The 21,722-nt window shown below is 49.4% G+C and overlaps 1 protein-coding gene across 1 annotated transcript in view; it reads right to left on the bottom strand.

Annotated features, from left to right (window-relative positions):
- The window catches only part of LOC134053700 (uncharacterized), a 49,962-nt gene that overhangs the window by 27,593 nt on the left and 647 nt on the right, over nucleotides 1–21,722 (bottom strand). Inside the window, exons 3-5 of the mRNA XM_062508841.1 lie at nucleotides 9,980–9,996; nucleotides 9,623–9,641; nucleotides 7,275–7,309 (exon numbers count right to left, since the gene is read on the bottom strand). Of these exons, the coding sequence (XP_062364825.1) occupies nucleotides 7,275–7,309; nucleotides 9,623–9,641; nucleotides 9,980–9,996 (71 nt within the window). The remainder of the gene's footprint in view (nucleotides 1–7,274; nucleotides 7,310–9,622; nucleotides 9,642–9,979; nucleotides 9,997–21,722) is intronic.

Raw genomic sequence — 21,722 nt, 5'->3', positions numbered from 1 at the left:
CACGCCACATGGTGAAGGTGATAAATTGTAGTGAATTTGTGATCTGGAGCCATCAAATTTCCTCGCTGTCTTTCTTAACCTTGGGACAAATTAAATCAAGTTCTGCTGTGAAGCCTAAAGACATAAAATTTGTTAGCTGTAACAGCACATCCTGCCAAGCAGTCAGAACTCCCCGGTATTAATTACTTTATTCTCTAAGTTAAATAAATGATGTGATATTTGGATTCAGGGGGAAGCTACCCAGGAGTATATAAAGGATGTGAAGATTTTCCTGTCAATGAACATCCAAACTCTGTTGCTAACTTGTTGTGCAGGGAAATAATCGGTTCTATAGTGCCTCGATTCCTGAGTGAGATCCTGCCAGCCAGGATCATTGACAGGACACCTGGAGTGGTGCATCCCAGTGACACTGGGATTTCTGCTGGCTGCTGTGGTGGCTGCTGGGGGTCCCTCCTCCCGTTTCTGGAATAAGCATCATCCCAGCCTGTGGATTCCTTGGCTCTGCTCCCCAGCTGCTGTTGGTTTCCCTCAGCTCTGAGAACACAAATCCATGGAGGAACATCTCTTCATCTGCCCCACATGATCCCAGCTGGGTCCAAAGCTCCTCACACAGAGGGTAAAGTCATCCCCACTGCTCTGGCTGTGGACTGCAGATCCCCGCTCTGATTTCTCTGAGTTCCTCCCTAAAAGAAGTATCTTGCAAAGAGACCCAAACCCAGCTGACACGCTCCTGGGTTGTTCAGTGATTCACTACCCCGTTAAAAAAACCCCACACATTATTTTGAATTTGCCTGCTTTTAATTTCCACTAAGAGATTCTGTCTCTGCTCATCTCTGCCAGGTTAAAGAGCCTTCGGTATCTGATAGTTTCTTCCTGTGAAAGTGTTTGTGCACTATAATCAAATTACCTTTTGAATTTCTTCCTGGTAAGTTTAAAGAGATTAATCTTTTCACAGTCTCCATTCCAAAGCCATTTATTTCCACGAGCCTGAGTCACTCTCAGGCCTTCTCAGCACCCCCTCTCCAGATGTGTGACTTGCCAGAATGCACAGACACTGCAAATAGGTGCAGTGCTGTTAAACTGAGCTCAGAAACAGCCCAGGGGGCTGGGCCAGGTCCTGTCCTGGTTCTCCATCCTGGCTCAGCTGGGGTAGGAACAAGCCTGGGGACATCAAAACAGTGAGGAACCCAAAACCTGCACCTGGTTATGAGGGGAAACTTGTCAGAAGCAGCTGTGGGATTGGAACCCAAATTTCAGGTGCAGCAACACCTTTCTGAGGCAAAGCTGGTGTCACTGAGCTTGGGGAAAGCGGGCAGAGAGCTCCTCACCCATCCTGGTCTGAAATGCTTCTTCACTGCTCCCATGGCTCAGTTCAACTTCCATCCATCATTCCTTCCCTCCCTGGTGGGAGATGGAGAACAGCTACTGGGAAAAAGGTGCTAAATGGCTGCCTGATTTATTATCTTCATTATTTTATCGAGGCAGCTGTGCTTGGCATTACCCTGTGGGGAATGTTTGTATTCAGTCTCTGGGATCAGCCCTGCACTCGGAGCTTGGTGTTTCTGGTGCCATTTCCTGGGATGGACACTTTGTCCAGCTTAAATCCAAAGCAAAGCTTTTTGAGAACTTTAAGAACTACTTTTTATGAAGAGAGTATTAAAAGGACTAAGAATTGGGGCTATTTTTAGAAAAGGCTAAGTATTAAAATGCAAAAAAGGCAAGAGGCAAGGTAGACAGGGAGGCTCAGCTCATTAACACATCCTGCCCTGAGCACCACTGCACCCTCTCTGCTGCTAAACTTAATTTATACTGTAAAAAAAGGAGAGGGAGAGTTAAAAAAAATATGCAAAATCTCAATTCTGCCAGATGCTGAGTGCTTCCTTGGGAAGCACTGAGTTGGCAGGAGCTGAAGCTGCTCAGCCCCTCTCAAACACTCCTCTTCCTCCTCCTTTATTGTCAGCTCATCTGCAGAGCTGGCCATAAAACAGGCAGGAGATTCCAATAAAACAAAACCATTTCCAAGGGTTACAATACGGTTATTTCACTGTACAGAGTCATTCCAAAGGGAGAAATCCTGTGGAGGAAGGGAGAAAGATGTTCAGGTGGAGGAACACAGAGCTCCTACAGCCGGAGGGATGGAGGGGAGGGATGGTGGAGGGACAGTACGAGCCCAGGGGTGCAGCTGGGGCAGGTCCCTGTCCCGTGGGCTCCTGGCTCTGTCAGCATCACTCAGGGTGAACAGGCTCTGGGAGGAACGTTCAGACCTTAAATCATCACCCAAATTACTGCCACACGTTCTGGCTCAGCACTCGCTGGCCATATTTATAGCCCAGGCAGCAGACGGCGTCTCCTTGGAGGTTTGGAAGCTGAGAGGAAACTGCAGGTACCAAATGCTGCACCGTGTTTCAGGTGAGGTAAAAGCGAGGGGTGGTCGCTGCCAGCTCCCTCTGAAGATGCCTGGGAAGAGGTGATCTCTGTTGGTGTCTCAGGTGGATTCCTCCAGGAATTAAGTCCTAGGTTCTGCTGGTCCCAGGAGTTGAAATTTGAGGATCCTGGTGGTTCCTTTCCAATTGCTGTTTCAGGGAGCAGGACATGGTGATAAAAGCCACTCCTGGACTGAAGCTGCCTTCTACTCCAGCTGTGGAACATGGCCTTGATCCTTGCTGTAAGCTCAAATCCCAATCAATGGGATTAATTAACAGCAACAGTAGCAGCTCAGAGCTGTCCCCTGAAGTGGCTCAGGTGTGTGGGTGCTTCATGGCAATGGGATCCCCGTGCAGAGATTTCCAGGAGGGCTGGAGAACAGCCGGGACCCTCTGGGGCTCTGCTCCTGCCCTGGCTGTATGGGACTACCTGGCAAGGGAAGCCTGGAGCACCGGGGAGGGGCAGGCTGAATCAGGAGCATCATTTCCATATTAAACAGAGACTCGAGCAGCAGGGTGAGTTCGAGAGTCCCGCAGTCCTTCAGGAGGCACTCGTGCTCATAAACAGGCTCCCCCCTCTCTCCAGAACCCATAAAAACCCTGTGGTAACGACCGCCGTGACAACCATAAACCTGTTGTTTCCATTCCCCGTGATTTACAGAGCTGGTGGGAAAGGTGGGGCTGCTCTTTTATTGGGATGATCAAATGTTTGCAGAGGGAAAATACAATCTGCATTCCTCCAAGGCTGCTTTTATACAGTGAATCATGAATACATTTCCTTTCCCATTAGCAGTTTAACATCGTAGGACACAGAAACACTTCTTCAAAGTGATTTTCTTTTTTAAGTAGTGTAAAGTCCTGGCTGTGGGGGAGGGAATGCACGAGCCTTTGTAACCATGTGAAAGCTGGGCCAGAACCTCCACAAAGCAGCATTTTCCTACTCTGGGCACCTGTGAGAGAGATAAATCACCTGTCCTGCCCTTGTGAGGTGCTGCCCACGTGCCTGGGCAGTCGAGCAGCCTCAGCAGGTACAGGACAGCTCAGGAAAGAAGACTTTGGTCCAGAGAGAAAAGAGGATGAAGGAAAACAAATCCTTTGAGTCTCTCTTGTGCTGTATCATCCAGGCACACGCAGAGAGGAGATAAATGATGCATGGGGCTGGGGTGTATTTAGACTGCCATTACCTGGCCATTTCTCTGTGTTAAATACTTTTCCCCGTTTTCTGCTGGGTTAATACTCCACACAGGTACTTGAGAGATACTGTATTTAATAGCTGCAAATGTGTAATCGAACACAATTAATAATAGTAATTGTAGTGGCCAGCACGCTGATGTAATTGACCTAAATGTTCCTTACTAATTAGAACAGCTCCAGTTCAGAAATCGTTCACAGCTCTGAGCAGTGCTTTATGCTGGGAAAAACAAGCTGTCCTCGATCTGTGACACACATCAGTGTTCACACAGCACAGATTGGATCTTGCTGTTATATTTATTCACCTTTTCTGGGAGTATTAGAGCTGGATGGACCTAAGGAAGATGGTCTGAGTTTATCTGGGGAGCTGGGGTTTCCTCCAATACAGGTGGTACCTGGTCACACTTCCACTGGATTAAATGATCTGGGATCTCTCCCTTAAAGCTTCCTTCATCTCACATCTTGTGTTGTCATTTATACTCCTGCAAAATGAATATGAAACCCATCCATGAAAGTGAAATGAGAATTTCAGCTTTATTTCTGATTTATGCACTGATGTAAATTGTCAGGGAATGTGCAAAGCAGAATCAAGCTGGGCCTGAAGTGTTTGTGGGTACAAATCCCTGTCACAGCAGCACCACCACAACATCCCCATCCACTGATCTGGGACGTGACAGGATCAGGGATGTGACAGGATCAGGGATGTGACAGGATCAGGGACGTGACAGGATCCGGGATGTGACAGGATCCAGGATGTGACAGGATCAGGGATGTGACAGGATCTGGGTTGTGACAGGATCAGGGACGTGACAGGATCTGGGTTGTGACAGGATCAGGGATGCGACAGGACCCAGGTTGTGACAGGCCCTGGGATGTGACAGGATCCGGGATGTGACAGGATCCAGGTTGTGACAGAATCCAGGTTGTGACAGGATCCGGGTTGTCACAGGATCAGGGATGTGACAGGATCCAGGTTGTGACAGGATCCGGGATGTGACAGGCCCTGGGATGTGACAGGATCAGGGATGTGACAGGATCAGGGATGTGACAGGATCCAGGTTGTGACAGGATCCGGGATGTGACAGGCCCTGGGATGTGACAGGATCAGGGATGTGACAGGATCAGGGATGTGACAGGATCCAGGTTGTGACAGGATCACGGATGTGACAGGATCCAGGTTGTGACAGGATCCGGGATGTGACAGGATCAGGGTTGTGACAGGATCCAGGTTGTGACAGGATCCGGGATGTGACAGGCCCTGGGATGTGACAGGATCAGGGATGTGACAGGATCCAGGTTGTGACAGAATCCAGGTTGTGACAGGCCCTGGGATGTGACAGGATCCGGGATGTGACAGGATCCAGGTTGTGACAGAATCCAGGTTGTGACAGGATCCGGGTTGTCACAGGATCAGGGATGTGACAGGATCCAGGATGTGACAGGATCCGGGATGTGACAGGCCCTGGGATGTGACAGGATCAGGGATGTGACAGGATCAGGGATGTGACAGGATCCAGGTTGTGACAGGATCACGGATGTGACAGGATCCAGGTTGTGACAGGATCCGGGATGTGACAGGATCAGGGTTGTGACAGGATCCAGGGTGTGACAGGATCCAGGTTGTGACAGGCCCTGGGATGTGACAGGACCTGGGATGCGACAGGACCTGGGATGTGACACGTGGCTGGCTCAGGCAGTCTGAATTTGGTGATTGATGGCAGCTCAGACAGAGTTTGATGTTAAACACTGTCCAAGTGCTGCACCAGAGCCAGGGGGATGGGGTTTGCAGCCCTGTCCCTGTGCAGAGTCCTCTCCCCACCCAGTCTGTCCTACAGGACCAGTTCCTCACTGGGAAAATGTCACTGGGACAAATGGGAGAGTGGCATTGTGCCAAAGAGTGGCATCACAAGCACAGCTTCTGGTCGAGCTTTTCCTGACAATGTTGTCACCTGCCTTAGGTTAGAAAGGGATTTTGGGGGCCAGATCCCTGCCTGGCATTAATTAGGATTGCTGGAGATGGAGCAGCTGGGACAGAGCATGGCCGTGCTCCCCAAAAAACTGAGTGTGCAGGAGGACACAGCCACCACTGAGCCAGCATCTCTGAACCCCCAGACAAAGCATCAGCCCCTTCCCTTCCCGGAGCAGAGCCTGGCTGAGGTGAGAGCAGCCCCTGCTCCTGCACAGATCCCCGGGAGGCAGCGCAGCTCCAGCTGCCAGCGAGGCAGAGAGCTCGGCTGGGCAGGAAAATCAAAAAAGGAGCAGTTAAAGGCCTTGGCAGCTGGTCGCCCAAAGCGACCACAAACATGTGTCTCACCCTGGTAGGTCTCATCAGCACAGCTCAAATGTCAGCTCGTGCTGACAAGCGGGAGAGAGCAAAACACGGCTGCCCTTGCTGGAAAATAATGAGAGCTGTGAGCAAGGAGGGAGCAGAGAGCGGTGCCAGGCGGGTTGTGTCCCATTCGTGATCCTCCTCTCCCGCTGTTCTTCCTGAGCCGCTCGTTTTGGGGCTTATAAAGTGCTGGGTTTGCAGCAGCAGTGCTGAGCACAGTGTAAATGCCTGGGAGGGGAAAGCCCAAACCCCTCCAGCAGCTGCTGTGCAGCCAAAAAAGGTTTGATATAAACCACTGAGCACTGATCCACAGAGGTTTTTAGGAGATAAAAGTTCCATTCCCAAATTTGACACGCACTCCTCTGTGCAGTCTCTGGGCAGTTCTCTTAATTCCTTTGTGCCTGAGTTTTCCAGGCTTAGAAAATACTGGAGGGGATTTAGGAACAGCTGATCCTGCTCTGGGGCCATGTGTAACACTGGGAAAAACCACATTGGAGGGACACAGTGATGTGGCATTTCATGATGTGGTTTAGTGGCCGTGGGGGTATTAGGTCAGAGGTTGGGCTGGATGATCCTGGAAGCCTTTTCCAGCCTTAATGATCCATGCCAGGCAGTCTGGGTGGACTTAGACAGATGAAAAGCCAGTGGGATGCCTGTGACACTGTCCCTGCTGTACCTCTGGATCCTCTCTGTCCATCCAGGGTTTCTCCTGGATGAACCAGCAGGTGCAGCTCACACAGCCTGTGCTGGTCTCACTCTGGTTCCTTCCACCACCACACACCTGCTTTATTTTTCCCCACTCGTAATACATTTCAGGCAGAGGCTGAAGTGCAGCATAAAGGAATGCGTGTCCAGGACAGCAGGTCGAGGGAAGGGACACCCTCTCTTCCTCTCTCTTCCAGCCCAGGGCTTCGTTAATCCCCTTCCCACCCCTGCACTCAGCTGGATAACAGCTCTCTCTCCTACAGAAATATGTGCTGTGTCCTCACTGCATTAAGCATTGGCATCAAGTGAATTTCTCTCACAAGCAGAACTAATAAAAGGACTAAAACCTGCCAGGTTCCACTTGACAAATGGCTGGAAGGAGGATATCTCCCCGCTTTTAGTGTTTGCAGTGATTGATCAGGGCGGGCTCGGAAGCAGCTGACCTGTTGAGGGTTTCCAGAGGAGGGGATGATGGAAGGAAGATAATGCTCCTTTCTGGTTGATCACTGTAATTTTTGCTTTTCAGCAGATAACATATCCAGTGTCCAGAAATCACCACCTGTGTTTTGGAACTCGCCCAGGAGCTGCAATTTCCATCCATGTGTGCATCTGTCTGCCCAGCTCACCATTCCCAGGCGGATGGCACAGGCTGTGGGTGTTGCTGCAGACACACAGAGGGACAGGGTCATCCCAAAGTGCTTTATGGCCCAGAATGAAGGTGCCCGAGGTCACACCAGAGCCTGGCATCAATCTACAGAGGGCTCCAGCAAGGCTCTGGCTGCATCCAGGCACTTCCTTCCAGTGCAGCTCTGTCAGTCTCTCCTGGGGAAGCTCTCAAAGCCCATGATCTGAGATGGATGAGTTTTTGCTCAGCTGGAGGTGGGAGAAGGAGCTCTGGAGCAGGGAATCCCAGCCCCATCTCTGGGCAATGCAAACTGGCTGAGGCTGGATGCGGTCCCTGCCCAAGGCTGAAGGGACAGAGCCCCCATTTGTGCAAGGGACCTCCTTTTAAGAAAGTCCTGAGTTCTGGATTCCAATAACAATCTGTTGCACTCCTCCCACAGGTACTGGGGGCCCTGGAGAGTTGTAAAATGTCCAGGTAATCTGAGCTGCCTTCGCTCAGCCAGAGAAGGAGGGACTGAATCTTGGAATCTTGCTCTGTGAATTAACTCATCCCATAGATTTTTCTCATCAAATCCATCTGCAAGCCACAGTGACAGTTGTTATTTATTTATCTAAATAAAAAGAAACAATTAGCTAAGAGGAGATGCACCGTGACCTCATTGTGAAAGCTGTTCCTTGCTTGTTGGGGGTTTCAGACATTTCATCTCCCTGGGGATCACTGTGCTGAGTCCTGGCTCCTCCTCGAGCTGGTTGTGCAGGTGAATGCTCTTGTGTTTAATTGACATCCTATTTATTGTTGAAGTGTTGCCCTTTTCGGGGTTTTTGTTCCCTTCTCTGTCCAGGAAGGAAGATTTGGTTCAGCAGTCGGTCACAAGAGATTAGCAAACAAGCTGAGAACACTTGCTCTGGAGCGTGTTTGAGATCAGGCAGCTCTTCCTGACCCCTGTCTCGCCTCCCTCCTTCTCAGCAGCTTTCCCTGACTGCATTAGGAAACTTCATGGAGCCTTCTTGGAGGTGGATTTTCCCAGGGAGTCATCAGTGCTGCTGCCTGATTTGTCATTTTGTGCAGTGGATAAAAGCAATTTCATGTTCGACTCTGAAACCCCTTGTTCACTTTATGAATAACTCCTGTAAGTATCACTTCAGAAGCTGATCCAGCAAAGTGACAGGGAAGGGATACTCCTGGGATGTCCAAAAAAAAAATAAGAAAAGGGAGACCAGATTGTGTCTGCAAGGTGGATGCCTGGGGGTGTTTTTGTGAACTCCTCCATGTAGGAGGGAGAGCAGAGCAGGCACTGGAACACCGTGCCTGGCACAAAGCCACTTCTGCAGCTTCTCTGGTGTCCCTGTCCCCCTTTAAAGGCCAGAGCTGAGCTGCCACCCCAGGGGACCCCGTGCAGGGGGGTGTTTGGTGCCACCCTGTCAGACCCATCAGTGCTGGATCATTTCTGAGCAACACATCAGCATCTTCCAGCTCAGCTGATCCTCTGCTGGCCCTGACTGAGATCAACAATTCATACTGAATCCTCATTAAGGAAGGACTCTGGTTTTTCTCCCCTCTCCTGCAGCCACTGGCAGGGCACAGGCTCAGGATGCTCCCAGGAAGGCTGGGGCTGACCATGATTGATTCCCCACCACTGGAAGTGTCCAAGGCCAGGTTGGATGGGGCTTGGAACAATCTGGGATAGTGGAACTGTCCCTGCCTATGGCATGGGGTGGAACAGGATGATCTTTGAGGTCCTTTCCAACCCAAACCATCCTGGGATTCTCAGTGTTCCCAGTTCCTATCAGCAGTTATTTGTGTGCTGCCCAGACCCCACTTAATGCAGGTTTCTCATTAAAATACCTGTGTTTAACTCCAGCATCTGGAGGGAAGTGCAGCTCTGTCAGCTCTCTCAATTTTTAATTGTCACAATAACCTCCCTCATTCCTTGCTGAGACATAAAGCCTTCACAGTCTGCTGGGATCTTCCCACATATTCCTGCAGCTGCAGGGACTTGTCCTGACTTCTGCTCTGTTCTTGAGGAGATGTTGATGCATCTACTTGCAGTTGCTGAAGCAAAGAATATGAAGAGATCCCCTGGCCCTGCCTGCTCACAGTAGTTGGTCACTGAAGCACATGCAGATTTTCGCTTTTTGGATTTATTTTTGTGTGCACAATTAGGCTTAGACTGAGATAACTGTGTCCAGCTGGGCTCTGGCATCAGCTGGAAACTCTCCAGGCTGGTGCAATCATTGCTGCCCGCTGTGCTGGGAGGGTTGGGGGGCTGCACAGGCTCTCCACTGGCTCTATTTATCTGACATTCCTTGGGCTATCTCCTTGCACCTTCTTGTCCTGAGCTGTGAGTACGTGGCTGCTTCTTCAGCTGCTGTTGGACAAGCAGGGGAGTGGGAGGAGATCTGAAAAATTTCCCTGAGTTAACTCCTGGCTGGGTGGGGGTGGGAGGGGAGTACCAGGGTCTTGCAAAGGGGGAAAAGGTGACTCCCCATCCTTTTCTCTTTCAGAAAGAAAAGGAAGGGAGGGAAATGTGGAGTCCTGAAATGCCTTTAAAGCAACCTGAGCCAAATAATCTGAGGGGTGAATATTTGAATCCTTTCCCTCAGGTGCCATGGGTGGACCCTGAGCTGGTGACATTTCTGCCACGTGTCCCAAACCCACCTTGCTTTCATTAAAAGCCCACCTCTCCCAAGTCAGGCCCTTGGATACCTCCTGCTCGGGGTAAGCTGTGAGAAGGGGCTGGGGAGGGACTCACACTTATGGAGTGACTGCTCATGGAATGTTGTCAGCCTTTCTTTAATAAGCCAGAGACTTTAATAAGCAAGGGATTAATTGCACCTCCCATGGCTGCCTGGCAGCTTCACCTTAATGCCTGAGTGCATTTGCATGTTTTTATCAGAGGGCAGGAAAATAATGGCATTGTGCTCCTGTTGTCCCCCAGTGAATCCAGGGTGCTGGGATCCTCTGGAGGAGCTGGAGGCTGTGCTAGCAGGCAGGGGTATAAGCTGTGCTCCACAGGTCACCATTCCTCTGCTCCAGCAAGTGTAATTGAAAGGATTTACTCCATGATCCAATCTGATTCCGGAGAAGCTGCTGGATAAACAAGGCAAAGGCAAGGCTGGGGTGAAGCCACACAGCTCAGGCGCCTTTTTGGAGCTGATCTTCACAACCTTGTTTGTGTGGCTGTGCTTGCCAGAGCCTCTGGGCACAGCCTTTGAAGGCCCTTTCCTGCTGCAGGTGATTCATGAGCCAGCTCGAGGTGAACTTTTCTGGCAGGTTTTGTTTCCTGTTCTGGGCAGACCTTGGAGCATCAGGTTTCCACCCACCCCTTCTAGCGAGCAGAAGTCCTACGTTTATGACTTCCCCTGAGGCACTGGGGATGACTGATCAGGCAGTTCTGACCAAAAATGGCACACGAAGTGTTTGCTCCTTGAGGAGCTGAGTAACGCGCTAATGAGCGCAAGACAGATCCTGCTGCTTCCCATCCGATGGGAATTAATGGTGCCTGTGCTGGAGCAGAACCAGGCTGCCTGCTCACGCATTGATTATGGCTTAACTTTCCAGAAAGTACAATTGAGCTGAACTTTTCCCAGAGTTTGAGCCAGGAGTGATGCAGTCAATGAGAGCTGCACCAAGAGCTGTGCCCTGAGCCAGGGCTGAGCTGCTGCAGTGTCCCGTGGTGATCCCGGCATTCCCATCTCCCTCCAGGCAGTGCCAAAGTCTTTATCTTTGATGAACCAAATTGCTTGGCAGAGCGCTGGGCTTTGGCATGGCCTGGTGTGTGTCAGGGGAAGGACTTCCCGAGGCTGCCCTTCCTGCCGGGAGTGGGGCTCTGGTTTTGGGGTGAGCACATCTGGAAGGGGTTCCTGGACTGCTGAATGTGGGACGTGCCCTGTCCTGAGCTGTGGAAGGTCAGCAGGGGCTCTGAAAGGGGAATCAGCACCAGGGCTGCATGAAAGAGCCTCCTTTGGGCTCTTTGGTCACTGGCACATGTTTAAAAATGCTTTTTATTTAAGTAGAGAGAACGACCCCTTAAATCCAAGAGTCAGAGTTTATTGCCCTGAGGAGCCCTGATGGCTCCAGCTGCTCAGGCAGATGTTGGGTGGGTAAAGCCCTCTGAAAAGCAAAGCTGGGCTTGGCTGAGCTGAGCTGGGCCAGCCCCTCACTTGTACCCAGCCCGTGAATCAAAGCCCAGCTCCAACACTGCAGATCTGCCCACAGCCCCATCACTTATTGCTTAACAAGTGCATTAGTGTAAATCAAGAGGCATGTTTCAATTATCTGATAGAAGAATTATTGATCCATGCTCTCCTCCTGAACCTTCAAATGTTCCAGGAGGAGAAGCAGTATTTGTATATGCTATAAAAAAACTGGAGTGTGGTTTTATGTTTCAATTAGGTGGTGCTTGGAGAGCTGGCACAAGATGTTTTTGTAGGAGCAGCTGTGGCCAAACTGTGACAGGCACAGAGTCACTGGTGGTTCCCCAGCCCTGGTTTTGGGGTCACCAAAGGACAGTAATAGATGAAATTCCTCCCTTTCCCCTTAGGATGCTGTGCAGGGAAGCCCAGGGCTTCACTTTCAACTCGTTCTCCATGGGAAAGTGCAGCTATTCCTTAAAATGCCAAATTCAGTTTAAGAGTATGAAATCAAACCAATTTTCTTCTCCCTCTTCCTGCCCCGTGGTTCTGGTGGTTGGGGGGAGGAAGGGGATTTGTGCTTCTTGTGTAAGGAGTTTAAGAAGCCTTGGGTGTCTGGCTGATAAAACAAACATCCCACAGGAGAGTTAATTCCAAGTGGAATTATTCTGAACCTTCAGCTTTCTATTGTCCTGTGCTGACTGTGCAAAATGCCATTGAGGGATGTTCCCTTTTTCCTTTGATAGAAAACATGGGGCTATTTTAGAAACTTAAAACTCATTCCAGACTCTTCTCAGCACTTCTTTTCAAGGCAGCTCAGTTCAGCTGTCAGTCCCCAGCTCCACTTTTAATTAAAAGAGGTTTGTAGCCTTCCCTGACAAGCAAACATGTACAGTAAATTGCCAACTATAGAGCAATCCTTCTCAGCTTAAAGATGCCACATCAAATGTCACTTGGCACCTCTCTAGGACAACTCTCTATGTTTAAGAACAAATATACAAATAAAGTTGTCATCTGAAAAGTTGTTGATAACCCTTTCCTGGGATGGGGAGCTCAGATGAGATGTCATAGCAGCTGCCTGTATTTTCTGCAGTCACAAAAATGTTTCTGGAGACTCCATGACCCTGAGTTGTTTTTTTTTTTTTCCCATTGTGCACAGACACAACTCGTGAAACGGTGTCAATGTGCTTTGGGGGAGCCATGGGGCAGCTGAGGGGTCCTGGGCCAGTGGGGATTGCTCAGCCCACCTCAAAACAGAGCTGGGGTGACCCCCAGGGGACCCTCCCCTAGGAATGGAAGCACAGGGAAATGTGGGAACAGCCTGTGCTGGAGAATTTGCACAGAATATTCTTTGTGGTTTGAGCACTTCACTGCCAGAGCAGGATTTCCCTGCTGGAACAAGGCAGCTGCTGAACCTGTCACTGCTTTCATGTTCTGCTTATTGAAAACCTGAGAAACCCTCCAAAAGCAAATAAGATTAACTCCAAACAAACGCGTGGCACAGAGCAGCAAATTGTGCTGCAGGTTTATTGCTGTCACCATTCTGAACAAGTTTCTTCTCCTGGCCTGGCTGCTGCTTTATGTATTTTTCAGTGTTTAATTTATTTTTTTTTTAAGTCTCCCAAAGGTCTCAGGGTTAGGGGAAGTTGCTCTCACCCTCTTTTGGGGGTCAAGCTGGGCTTCTTTAAAGAAGATTGACCTGTAACAAACAGTGGGGTCACAGAACCCTGGGTATGTGGTTAGGGAATTGCTGCTGCAGCCGGGTGGTTGGGATGGATCTTGTGGGAGATGTTCAGCTTCGAGGGGCTAAAATGGTCCAGCCTGGAGTGGCAGACCTGTCCTAAATTACCACAATCTGCCAGGACAGTGTTCCCTGCAGCACTGGCATGGAAAGGGACTTGTCCCTGTTTCCCAGCTGCAAACCTGTGCAGTGTCAAATATTCCCATTCCCAGCCAGCCCTCACCCCGATTTCTTGGACCCAGGGTGGGTTTGTGACTTTGATCCACATTTTTGGGGGCTACCCAGCAGGAACCACCCAGCTCCTTCCTTCTCCCACCCCTGCTCTCCATTCAGAGCCCTGCAGCAGATCATTCCTCACCCTTTCATGGAGCAGAACATCCACCTCCTCCAGGCTGAACAGTGTGGTAAATCCATCCAGGTGGGAAGCATCAGGAGAGGACAGCAGTTGTATTTTCCCTCTGCTGTTTGCACACTGCTTTAATTAGCAGGCTGCCTTTGATTAACTGAAGAAAACCCAAGCTGTGTCAATTGAAATTAATTTCTCTCTATCAATTTATCCTTTGTGAAAAGTTTGGGTGGCTTGCTCCAAACTGGAATGTGGGCAGCACGGGGAGAGAAATCAATTTTCCTACCAGTTCTAATCATGAGCTGTGTGAAATTAAGTTGTCACCCAGGCCCCCTAATCCTGTTCTAAGTGCATGTTGGGCTGTTTGCTGAGGCAATTACAGGAACCTGGTATTCCTGACTTCCCTTATTAGAAAACACTTAAGGGCGCAGCTCCCTGTGACACGTTGTCATCAGGGAGGGACAAAAGTTTCAGATGAGAGAAGTAGAACATGTAAGAGCAACATGAACTGGTAGGAATCAAGAAGCTATTTATGAGCCATTTACTTACTTAGCCCTAAAAATAGCTGGGGCTTTATGTGAAAATAGGGCTGTGATTGAAATCAAGCCCTAGACGTGAGGTAATGGGAAAGGTGGGGTACAAAGAGAGATGCAATCAGGTGTTCTATAAATAGCCTTGTTCGCCTGTCCAGGGATGGGGCAGGGGTTTGGAGGGGGTCAGTGAGGCTGGAGGAGCTGCCTTGGGGTGCAGCAGAGTTTGCTGCAAGGCTGAAGGCAGCAGGGACATGAGCAGGTGCTGGGACTGAAATCCATGAGGATGATCTCCCAGCACCTTAAATCCCAGCTGCAGTGTCCCAACTCCTGGCCAGTGCTGTCCCTGGAGTGCTGTGTCCAGTCCTGGGCTCCTCAGGGCAGGAGGGACCTGGAGCTCCTGGGAAGGAGGAGATGAGGAAGGGCTGGAGCAGCTCCCTGCCCAGGAAAGGCTGAGGGAGCTGGGGCTGAGGGGATGCTGAGAGGGGCCTCAGCCTTGGGTGTCCCTTGAGTCCCTGGGTGTCCCTGGTGTCCCTATGAGTCCCTGGGTATCCCTTTGTGTCCCTGGGTGTCCCTGGATGTCCCTGGTGTCCCTATGAGTCCCTGGGTGTCCCTGGGTGTCCCTGGTGTCCCTATGAGTCCCTGGGTGTCCCTGGACATCCCTTTGTGTCCCTGGGTGTCCCTGTCCGTCCCTGTCTGTCCCTGGGTGTTCCAGGTGACCCTGTCTGTCCCTTTGTGTCCCTGTTTGTCCCAGGTGTCCCTGTCTGTCCCTTGGGTGTCCCTGTGTGCAGGGAGGGTCAGAGCAGTCCCAGGCTCTGCTCCAGGGGCCCAGCAATGGCACCAGAGCCACGGGCAGGGACTGAGCCCAGGGAATTCCACCTGCACAGAACTTTACTGTGGGCACTGGAACAGGGGCAGAGAGGCTGTGGAGCCTCTTCCCTGGGATATTCCAGAGCCACATGGACACTCTGCTGTGCCCCCTGCTCTGGGATGGCCCTGCTGGAGCAGGAGCCCCTCTGTGGTCCCATTAACCTGACCTGTTCTGAAATCCCAGGATTCTGTCCCAGCCCTCCTGCCACAATAAGATGCTTTGCAAGTCCAAAGGTGCTGAGTAACTTCTCCTGGAAGCAGCTCTCTGCAGCACAACCGCTTTGATCTCCTGCTTCCATCTGCTCTTTTATTGCTCCAGAGCTGCAGCGTTGAAGTTTTTAACTCAAGAGGTGACGTTTGGGTCCTTTCAGGTCCCTCAGTGCTGGAGCAAGCCCAGCACCCTGGCTGGGTGCCACAACCAAGCTGTACCTATCACCCTAACCTGCACAGGAGCACTCCAGGGAGGGCACTGAGAGGAGCAGATGGAATTAAATCCCTGTTTACTGTAGGTTTTTAATAAAAGAGGGGACATGTGTAACATCAGCAGCTCTGCCCACGCTCTGGGGAATTCACCCTGTGACACTTGGACAATTTTCCAGCCCTTCCTTGGAGTTGAGAAGCAGAATTGTGCTCTTGCCACGCTGCAATTAAAGAAATTCACTACTCCCCATAAAGCCTAAACCCTATAAAATACAGCTGTTCTCTCCTGCTGGGTTTAAAAAGAAATGCTTTCACAGAAATGGCTCCAGGTGTGCGTTTGTGCCAGAGAGGCTTGTGAATGCCTGTTGGAAGGGCTGTGGAGATATTTTGGCAGATGTTGCTCCTGGCCCAGGGGATGCTGCTGCAGGGAATGAGAGTCTCTGAGTGGGGGAATGCAGAGTGGCTGGGCTGAGAGCTGTGGCTGTGAGGGACAGCCTGCCCCAAGTCCTCAAATCGTGGTTAAGAGGGCACAGTTTAGTCAAAAGTTGGACTTGATGATCCTGGAGGGTATTTCAAGCCTTCACAAGGCCGTGATTCTGTCTCTGGTGTAGTCCCAGACTGAGCCAGCGCACCCAGAGCTGTGCTGCTGCCACAGGCCCTGCTGAGCATCCCCTGCCCTAAGCTCTGGAGGTGAAAATGCTGAGCCCTCTGCTTTTCCAAGTCTTCAGCCCTGCCAAAGCAGGGTGCAGTGTGCTGGCAGCAGCCTGGTCTGCTCTTCCTTAAAATATGTTTGAAATCAGGGAGCTCAACACCTCTGCAACCAAGGAGAGTGGGAGGGAGCAGAGACCGAGCCCAGCTGTGCTGGTGCAAAATGGGATTTATGACTTGTGACCATTTTTTGAGTGAGAAACATTGATTTTTGTATCATTATTTTCCTCATAGAATTTCTTCCCCTTGAAATAGAATAGATTGCCTGAAGCTCCTGGTTTCCCAGGGATCCAAGGCCATTCCTCCTTGGTGCCCTGAGCTGTGACTTGTGGAGCTGTGCTGGGAGGTTTGCAGCCAGGAGGGGCTGGGGATGGTTCAGTGCTGGAGCTGGAGGTGCCATTTTCCCAAAGAATCTTTGAATTTAGCATTTCTCTTCATGGCAGGGCTGTTTTCCTTGCAGTGCTTCACAGTCCACCAGGAAGGAAACCCATTCTTTGTTTCTGACTTACCCTAAATGCCTTTCTTTGTTAAGGTCGGACCATTCTTTTTGCACTGCCTGTTCCAACACAAAAAGAAACAAATTCTTTCTATGCCAAACTGCAGAGTTTTTTGCCCCAAAAGTGCTGTTCTGATAACTTTAGAAAGGCTGCAGAAAGTTCTCTTGATAGGCACTAAAACCATGCAGATTTTGAAGATTTTCAAAGGTTGGACTTGATGATCTTGGAGGTTTTTTCCCAGCCTTAATGATTTTCAGATTCCATCTCTGTGCACTTGGGCTGGGGAAGGATTGTTCTGAACAATTCTGCTTCCTCTTGCCTTTGCAAAGTCATTACTGCAGGCACAGCCATGAATTTAGGGAGAATAAACTCTGCCTCTTGCTTCCCCTCCCTGAATAATGGATGGTTGGGGTTGTTAATGCTCCTGTGAAGTCACAGCCCATCTGTGAGCCTGGAGAGAAATGGGAATAGCAACGTTTTGTTTTGTCTGCTCTACAAAACAGGAGCTGGAGATTGATTAATTCTTGTGAGCTGATCAGAGAGCTGGGGGGATGTGTTCCAGATAGAGGGGATCAGGAATTGGGGGTCTGTGTCTGGGTGATGAGATGTCTGTGGACCTCCCAAGCTTTGGTCTGTCCAGTGTCACTGCATCTGTCAGAGAGCCTGGGCAGTGTGTGGGGACAAAGGAATGGAATAAATAAGGAGATAATAAAAAAAAATGCTAATTGAAAAGCAAAATGAGATGAATTCTAACTGATTCCACATCGGGGACTGAAGTGACAGGACAAGGGGCAATGGATTCCCACTACCAGAGGGCAGGGTCAAATGAGATATTGGGAAGAAATTCTTCCCTGTGAGAGTGGTGAGGGGCTGGAATGGATTTCCCAGAGAAGCTGTGGCTGCCCCATCCCTGGAAGTGTCCCAGGCCAGGTTGGGCAGGGCTTGGAACAACCTGGTCTGGTGGAAGATATCCCTGATCATGGTAGGGGGATGAAAATGGATGATCGCAACATTTCCTTCCAACCCAAACCATCCCATGATTTCCTGATTCTGTTTTCCTTCTCATATGCAGGAACGTGGCCTTTCACTACTCACTTAAAGAAATAAAACCCACACTGAAATAGTGTGAAACAGTGACTTCAGATCCCTCTGTGAACATTCCCCTGCAATTACTCAACTCTGTTAGAATGTTTCAAACACTTTTGGATCCTGACAGAGAAACGCTGTTTATAACTTCTAATTTCTACAACTGGGTCTGAGAACTAATTAGTAAAACAGACTGTACCATCTGCTTCCCTGGGATGTGCTCTTGCTGTAACTATTTATATTTCAAGTTGTTTTTTTTTTTCTTTTTAAATTTGCTCTCGCTTCTAAAATGGTTCAATCCAACCTATTGTTATTTTATTGTACAGTCATATTCCGCTCCTTCTGGATCTGCATCTCTTCTTGGCATCAAGAGTACCTGAGAGGAAGGAAACATAAAACAAAACTTAATCCTGTCATTCTTTCTGCACAAATGTGCCTGGTTTATATTCCTGGGGCAGCTCTTGCTGGAAACCACTGCAGAGTTTGCAGGTAGGAAAGGCAGGAGCTGTTCACGTTAAAGAAAACAGAAATTCTCCATGGGGAGAAGGAGCAGGAGAAGGAGATTCAGACTCCCATGGTCTCCTCAGCCCTGGAAACAGGGATGGCACAGGCTGGGAGGGTTCATGGCTCTCGGTCTTGAAAAATTCTGGCTTTGGAGCAATCTTTGGAGCAGGGCAGGGCTGATGCTTTTGCCATGCCAAGGAGCATTTTCCACATCAGAGACTGGCAGAGCTCAGTGATTCTCCGTGGTGGATATTTCCCCTGATATTCCACTTGAATTCTCCATCACTCATTTTAATATTATTATTCCTTTTTGCACACTAAACAACCCTTCCTCCCTGCTGGTTGATGTTCTCATTGTGTCTGCTTTCTGCAAGGGAAAGCAAGATTTTCTTCAGTTGAACTCAGTGGTGGAGACTTTGGAGCCCTGTTTTGCCTCTGGGTTATGCTTCCCTGGGCCTCCACTCCCAAATGCACCAAGCTGTGGACCCCAGGCTGTTGAGAAAGGATTTTAAGCTGGTGGGTGAGGAAGACAGTGCTGAGTTTTTGGCAGCTGAGCGGGAGCAGTGATCCCTCCTGGAATTGCAGTGCTAACTCTGCTAGAGGTGGGACAAGGAAATCGAAGTAACTCACAGTAGCCAAGTCAAAATTGTCCATCCAAGCTGCATTCATGTTCTGCTCGTTTCTCCTCACCTGCAAAAGGATCGGCTCTTAAGCAGAGAGAAAATTAAAACTATAGTTATGGCGTGGCTGAAAATCCACACATGTGGTGGATGCTGCTCCCCCTCTCAGGTTCCAAAGACCTTTAGACCTCCAGCTCATGAGATTCCCATCAAGCCAACAAAGGTCATGCTTGGCTAATAATGTGTCTCAGATGAGTTTCTTCCTCTGCATGAGCTGAGCTGCTTAGATCATGCCCTGCTTTTATCCCTCCCTTTGAGGGCTCCCAGGCTGGTGGCAGGAAAGCCATTATCAAGGAGCTGTTCCTTTGCCTTGGCTTTGTGGATATAAATACTGACACCTTGTTCCATTTTTCATGCATTACTTCTTTTCCTGCCCCATTCTAAAGAACAAAAGGAGTTCTGAGCTCTCTGAGCCTAGAATTTGACAGGTTTTCCTTGGTAGTGGCATTGCTGTTTTTTTTTAGTTCTGCTCAAAAACAGCTTTTTCCTTTTACTTGATGGGGAAGAGGGGGGGAAATAAAATTATGGGGAAAGCTGGAGGAGGTTAAACCTGCATGCATGAAGCAGCAATTCCAGTGATTTCATTGTTTGGGCTTTCTGATGGTTGTCCCAAATCATCAATAAAGCTCTGGCTGTCTCTGCTTCGCCCTCCTCGTTAGCTGGAGGCACAGCTCAGTGCTGGGGCTCTTTGGCTGGCTGGGAAGTGCCTGCCTGGCTAATTCCCCTCTCCCTCTGCCTCTCCAGCTGCCCTCACTCCCATTTGGAATATATATGGGACGAGAGGCACGCATGGCTCGGGGGAGCGGGTGGGATTTATGGCCAGCACACAGTGTTTAGTACAGATGTGCAGAGCAGCAGCTCTCAGTTGCCAACAAAACCTCTGGAGAGATACATCATAGCAAGAAGTTGTCAGCAATTAATTTTCAGAGGGCTAAACTTCACCCATTTTTTAATAGAAGAGGAGTCTGAAGGACCAAAGAGAGAATAAATCATTTGGACCCCTGGGAGGGTTTTTTAGCTTCTTTCCTGAGCAAGTGTTGCTGCTGTTTTCTCCCTTGCAACAGGTAAAACACTGGGGGTTTAACCACTGAGACAAATATTCTTAAATAAGCAAGACTTAAAACAGAAAAATAAAAACGAATAACAGCTTTTCTCTGTGAGGTCCCTTGAATCCTTCTGCAAGAAAGATGCCAAACACTTGGATAAAGGTCTGGTTGATCTTGCAGGTGATACTTGAGTGACAGAGTGAGGGGGGGGGCTGAGCTAAATTGGTGAATGTGAGAAGTTTACTGACAGAGTTGGGCTGCTGACTACTGTAAATTTAGTTTTGGGGGGTTGGTTTGAGGGTTTTGGGGTGGAGTTGTTTTTTTTTTGGAGGAGGGGGTAATTTCTTTGCAGCTCAGCTCCTCTGCCAGCCACAGATTTCAGAGGGGAAGAAGAGAAGGCCACAGCTCAAACCAGGGCTGCCTGAATGGTGGTTCATGGTTGGAGCTGAGTCAATGATGCTTTATTGAGGCTGTGGCATGAAAGGAGAGTTTCTGTTCCTTCTGAAGAACCTCAATTCATCAAAGCATTTCATTCCTTTCCTCACAGTTCAGCCAGGGTTTAAGTCCAGTCCTACTGTGAACAGTGTAAATGGGGTGTGGGGTGTGCAATGCCCACTGTGGTGGCTTTTAATGCTCCTAAAATTTTCCATTGCCACCAAAGTTGGGGATTTTCTTCCTCTGTGGAAGCTTCCTCATGTCACAATGTGGTTTAGAGGGCATGGTGGGATTAGGTCAAGGGTTGGACTTGATCCTGGAGGCCTTCTCTAACCTTCATGATTCTGGGATTCTGTATTAACAAAAACCTGTTACAATTCAACAAAAACCCACAAATCATAGAATCATGGAAGAGGGGACCTTAAAGCTCATCCCACTCCATTCCCCACCATGGGCAGGGACACGTCCCACTGTCCCAGGACCATCCAAGCCCTGTCCAGCCTGGCTTTGGACACTTCCAGGAATCCAGGGACAGCCACAGCTTCTCTGGGCACCCTGTGCCAGGACCTGCCCTCCCTCACAGGGAACAATTTCTTCTATATATCTGACCAAAATTGCCCTCTTTCAGTCTGAACCCCAAAATCTTCCTGTGTCCCAAATGGTGGTGGCAGCTCCAGCTTTTCTCCTCACTTTGAGCTGTTCTGTTCCTGCAGCACAAACTCTAAGGGAAGGTAAAAGCTCCTGGAAATGGAAGCAGACTTGTGGCTGCCATCAGCAGAGCTGCTTCCCCCAGGTGAGGCAGTGGTCTGCAAAGCTCAGGAGATAGAGAACTTGAGCTGAAAATTCACTGTGGAACAATTCCACAATTCCACTTTGTCATCTTTCTCTTTATTACCCTTTCCTCTGCAGCCATGATGGGAATTGGTGATATTTCCATTTGTCTGTTTTATGTATTTTGTTTTCCCTTCCTCTGAAAAATGATTACAGGATGAAAAGTTTGTCAGGCCTTGGAGTTCAGCAAGATTCTCTCTGGAATTAATTTCCTACTGAGGAGTGTGAGCAGGCATCTAGAAAAACACTATTTGATAATGCTTTTGTTTTCATATAAGAAAATGATTATTTTCACTTTTTGGTGGGTGTAGAGCAGTGTGGGAAAGGCAGGATTTTTATTTATCAGACACCTGAAGACTTAAAATACTGAGAAGCAGTAATGAGGAAAGCTGAGGAAATGGAAGCTTTGCTCCAGCTGGTTATTCCCTAAGTGTCAGAAGTCCATGGCAGAGGAGAAGAGCAGAAGGAACAAGGACATCGACCTGGAATCAAACACCTCAGGGGGATGAGCTGGGATCTGTCAGAGCCCGAGGCCCAGCAGAGCCAGATCCATGAAATGGCTCCTCTTGATTTTCTCATCCTCCCCGTCGAGCCTCTCTCTCTTGATTTAATTGAATGGGTT

This window comes from Cinclus cinclus, chromosome 26 (genome assembly GCF_963662255.1).
Source record: "Cinclus cinclus chromosome 26, bCinCin1.1, whole genome shotgun sequence".
NCBI classification, from domain to species: domain Eukaryota; kingdom Metazoa; phylum Chordata; class Aves; order Passeriformes; family Cinclidae; genus Cinclus; species Cinclus cinclus.
Note: the sequence above shows the minus strand (reverse complement) of the source record. Positions and strands in the feature narration are given on the sequence as shown.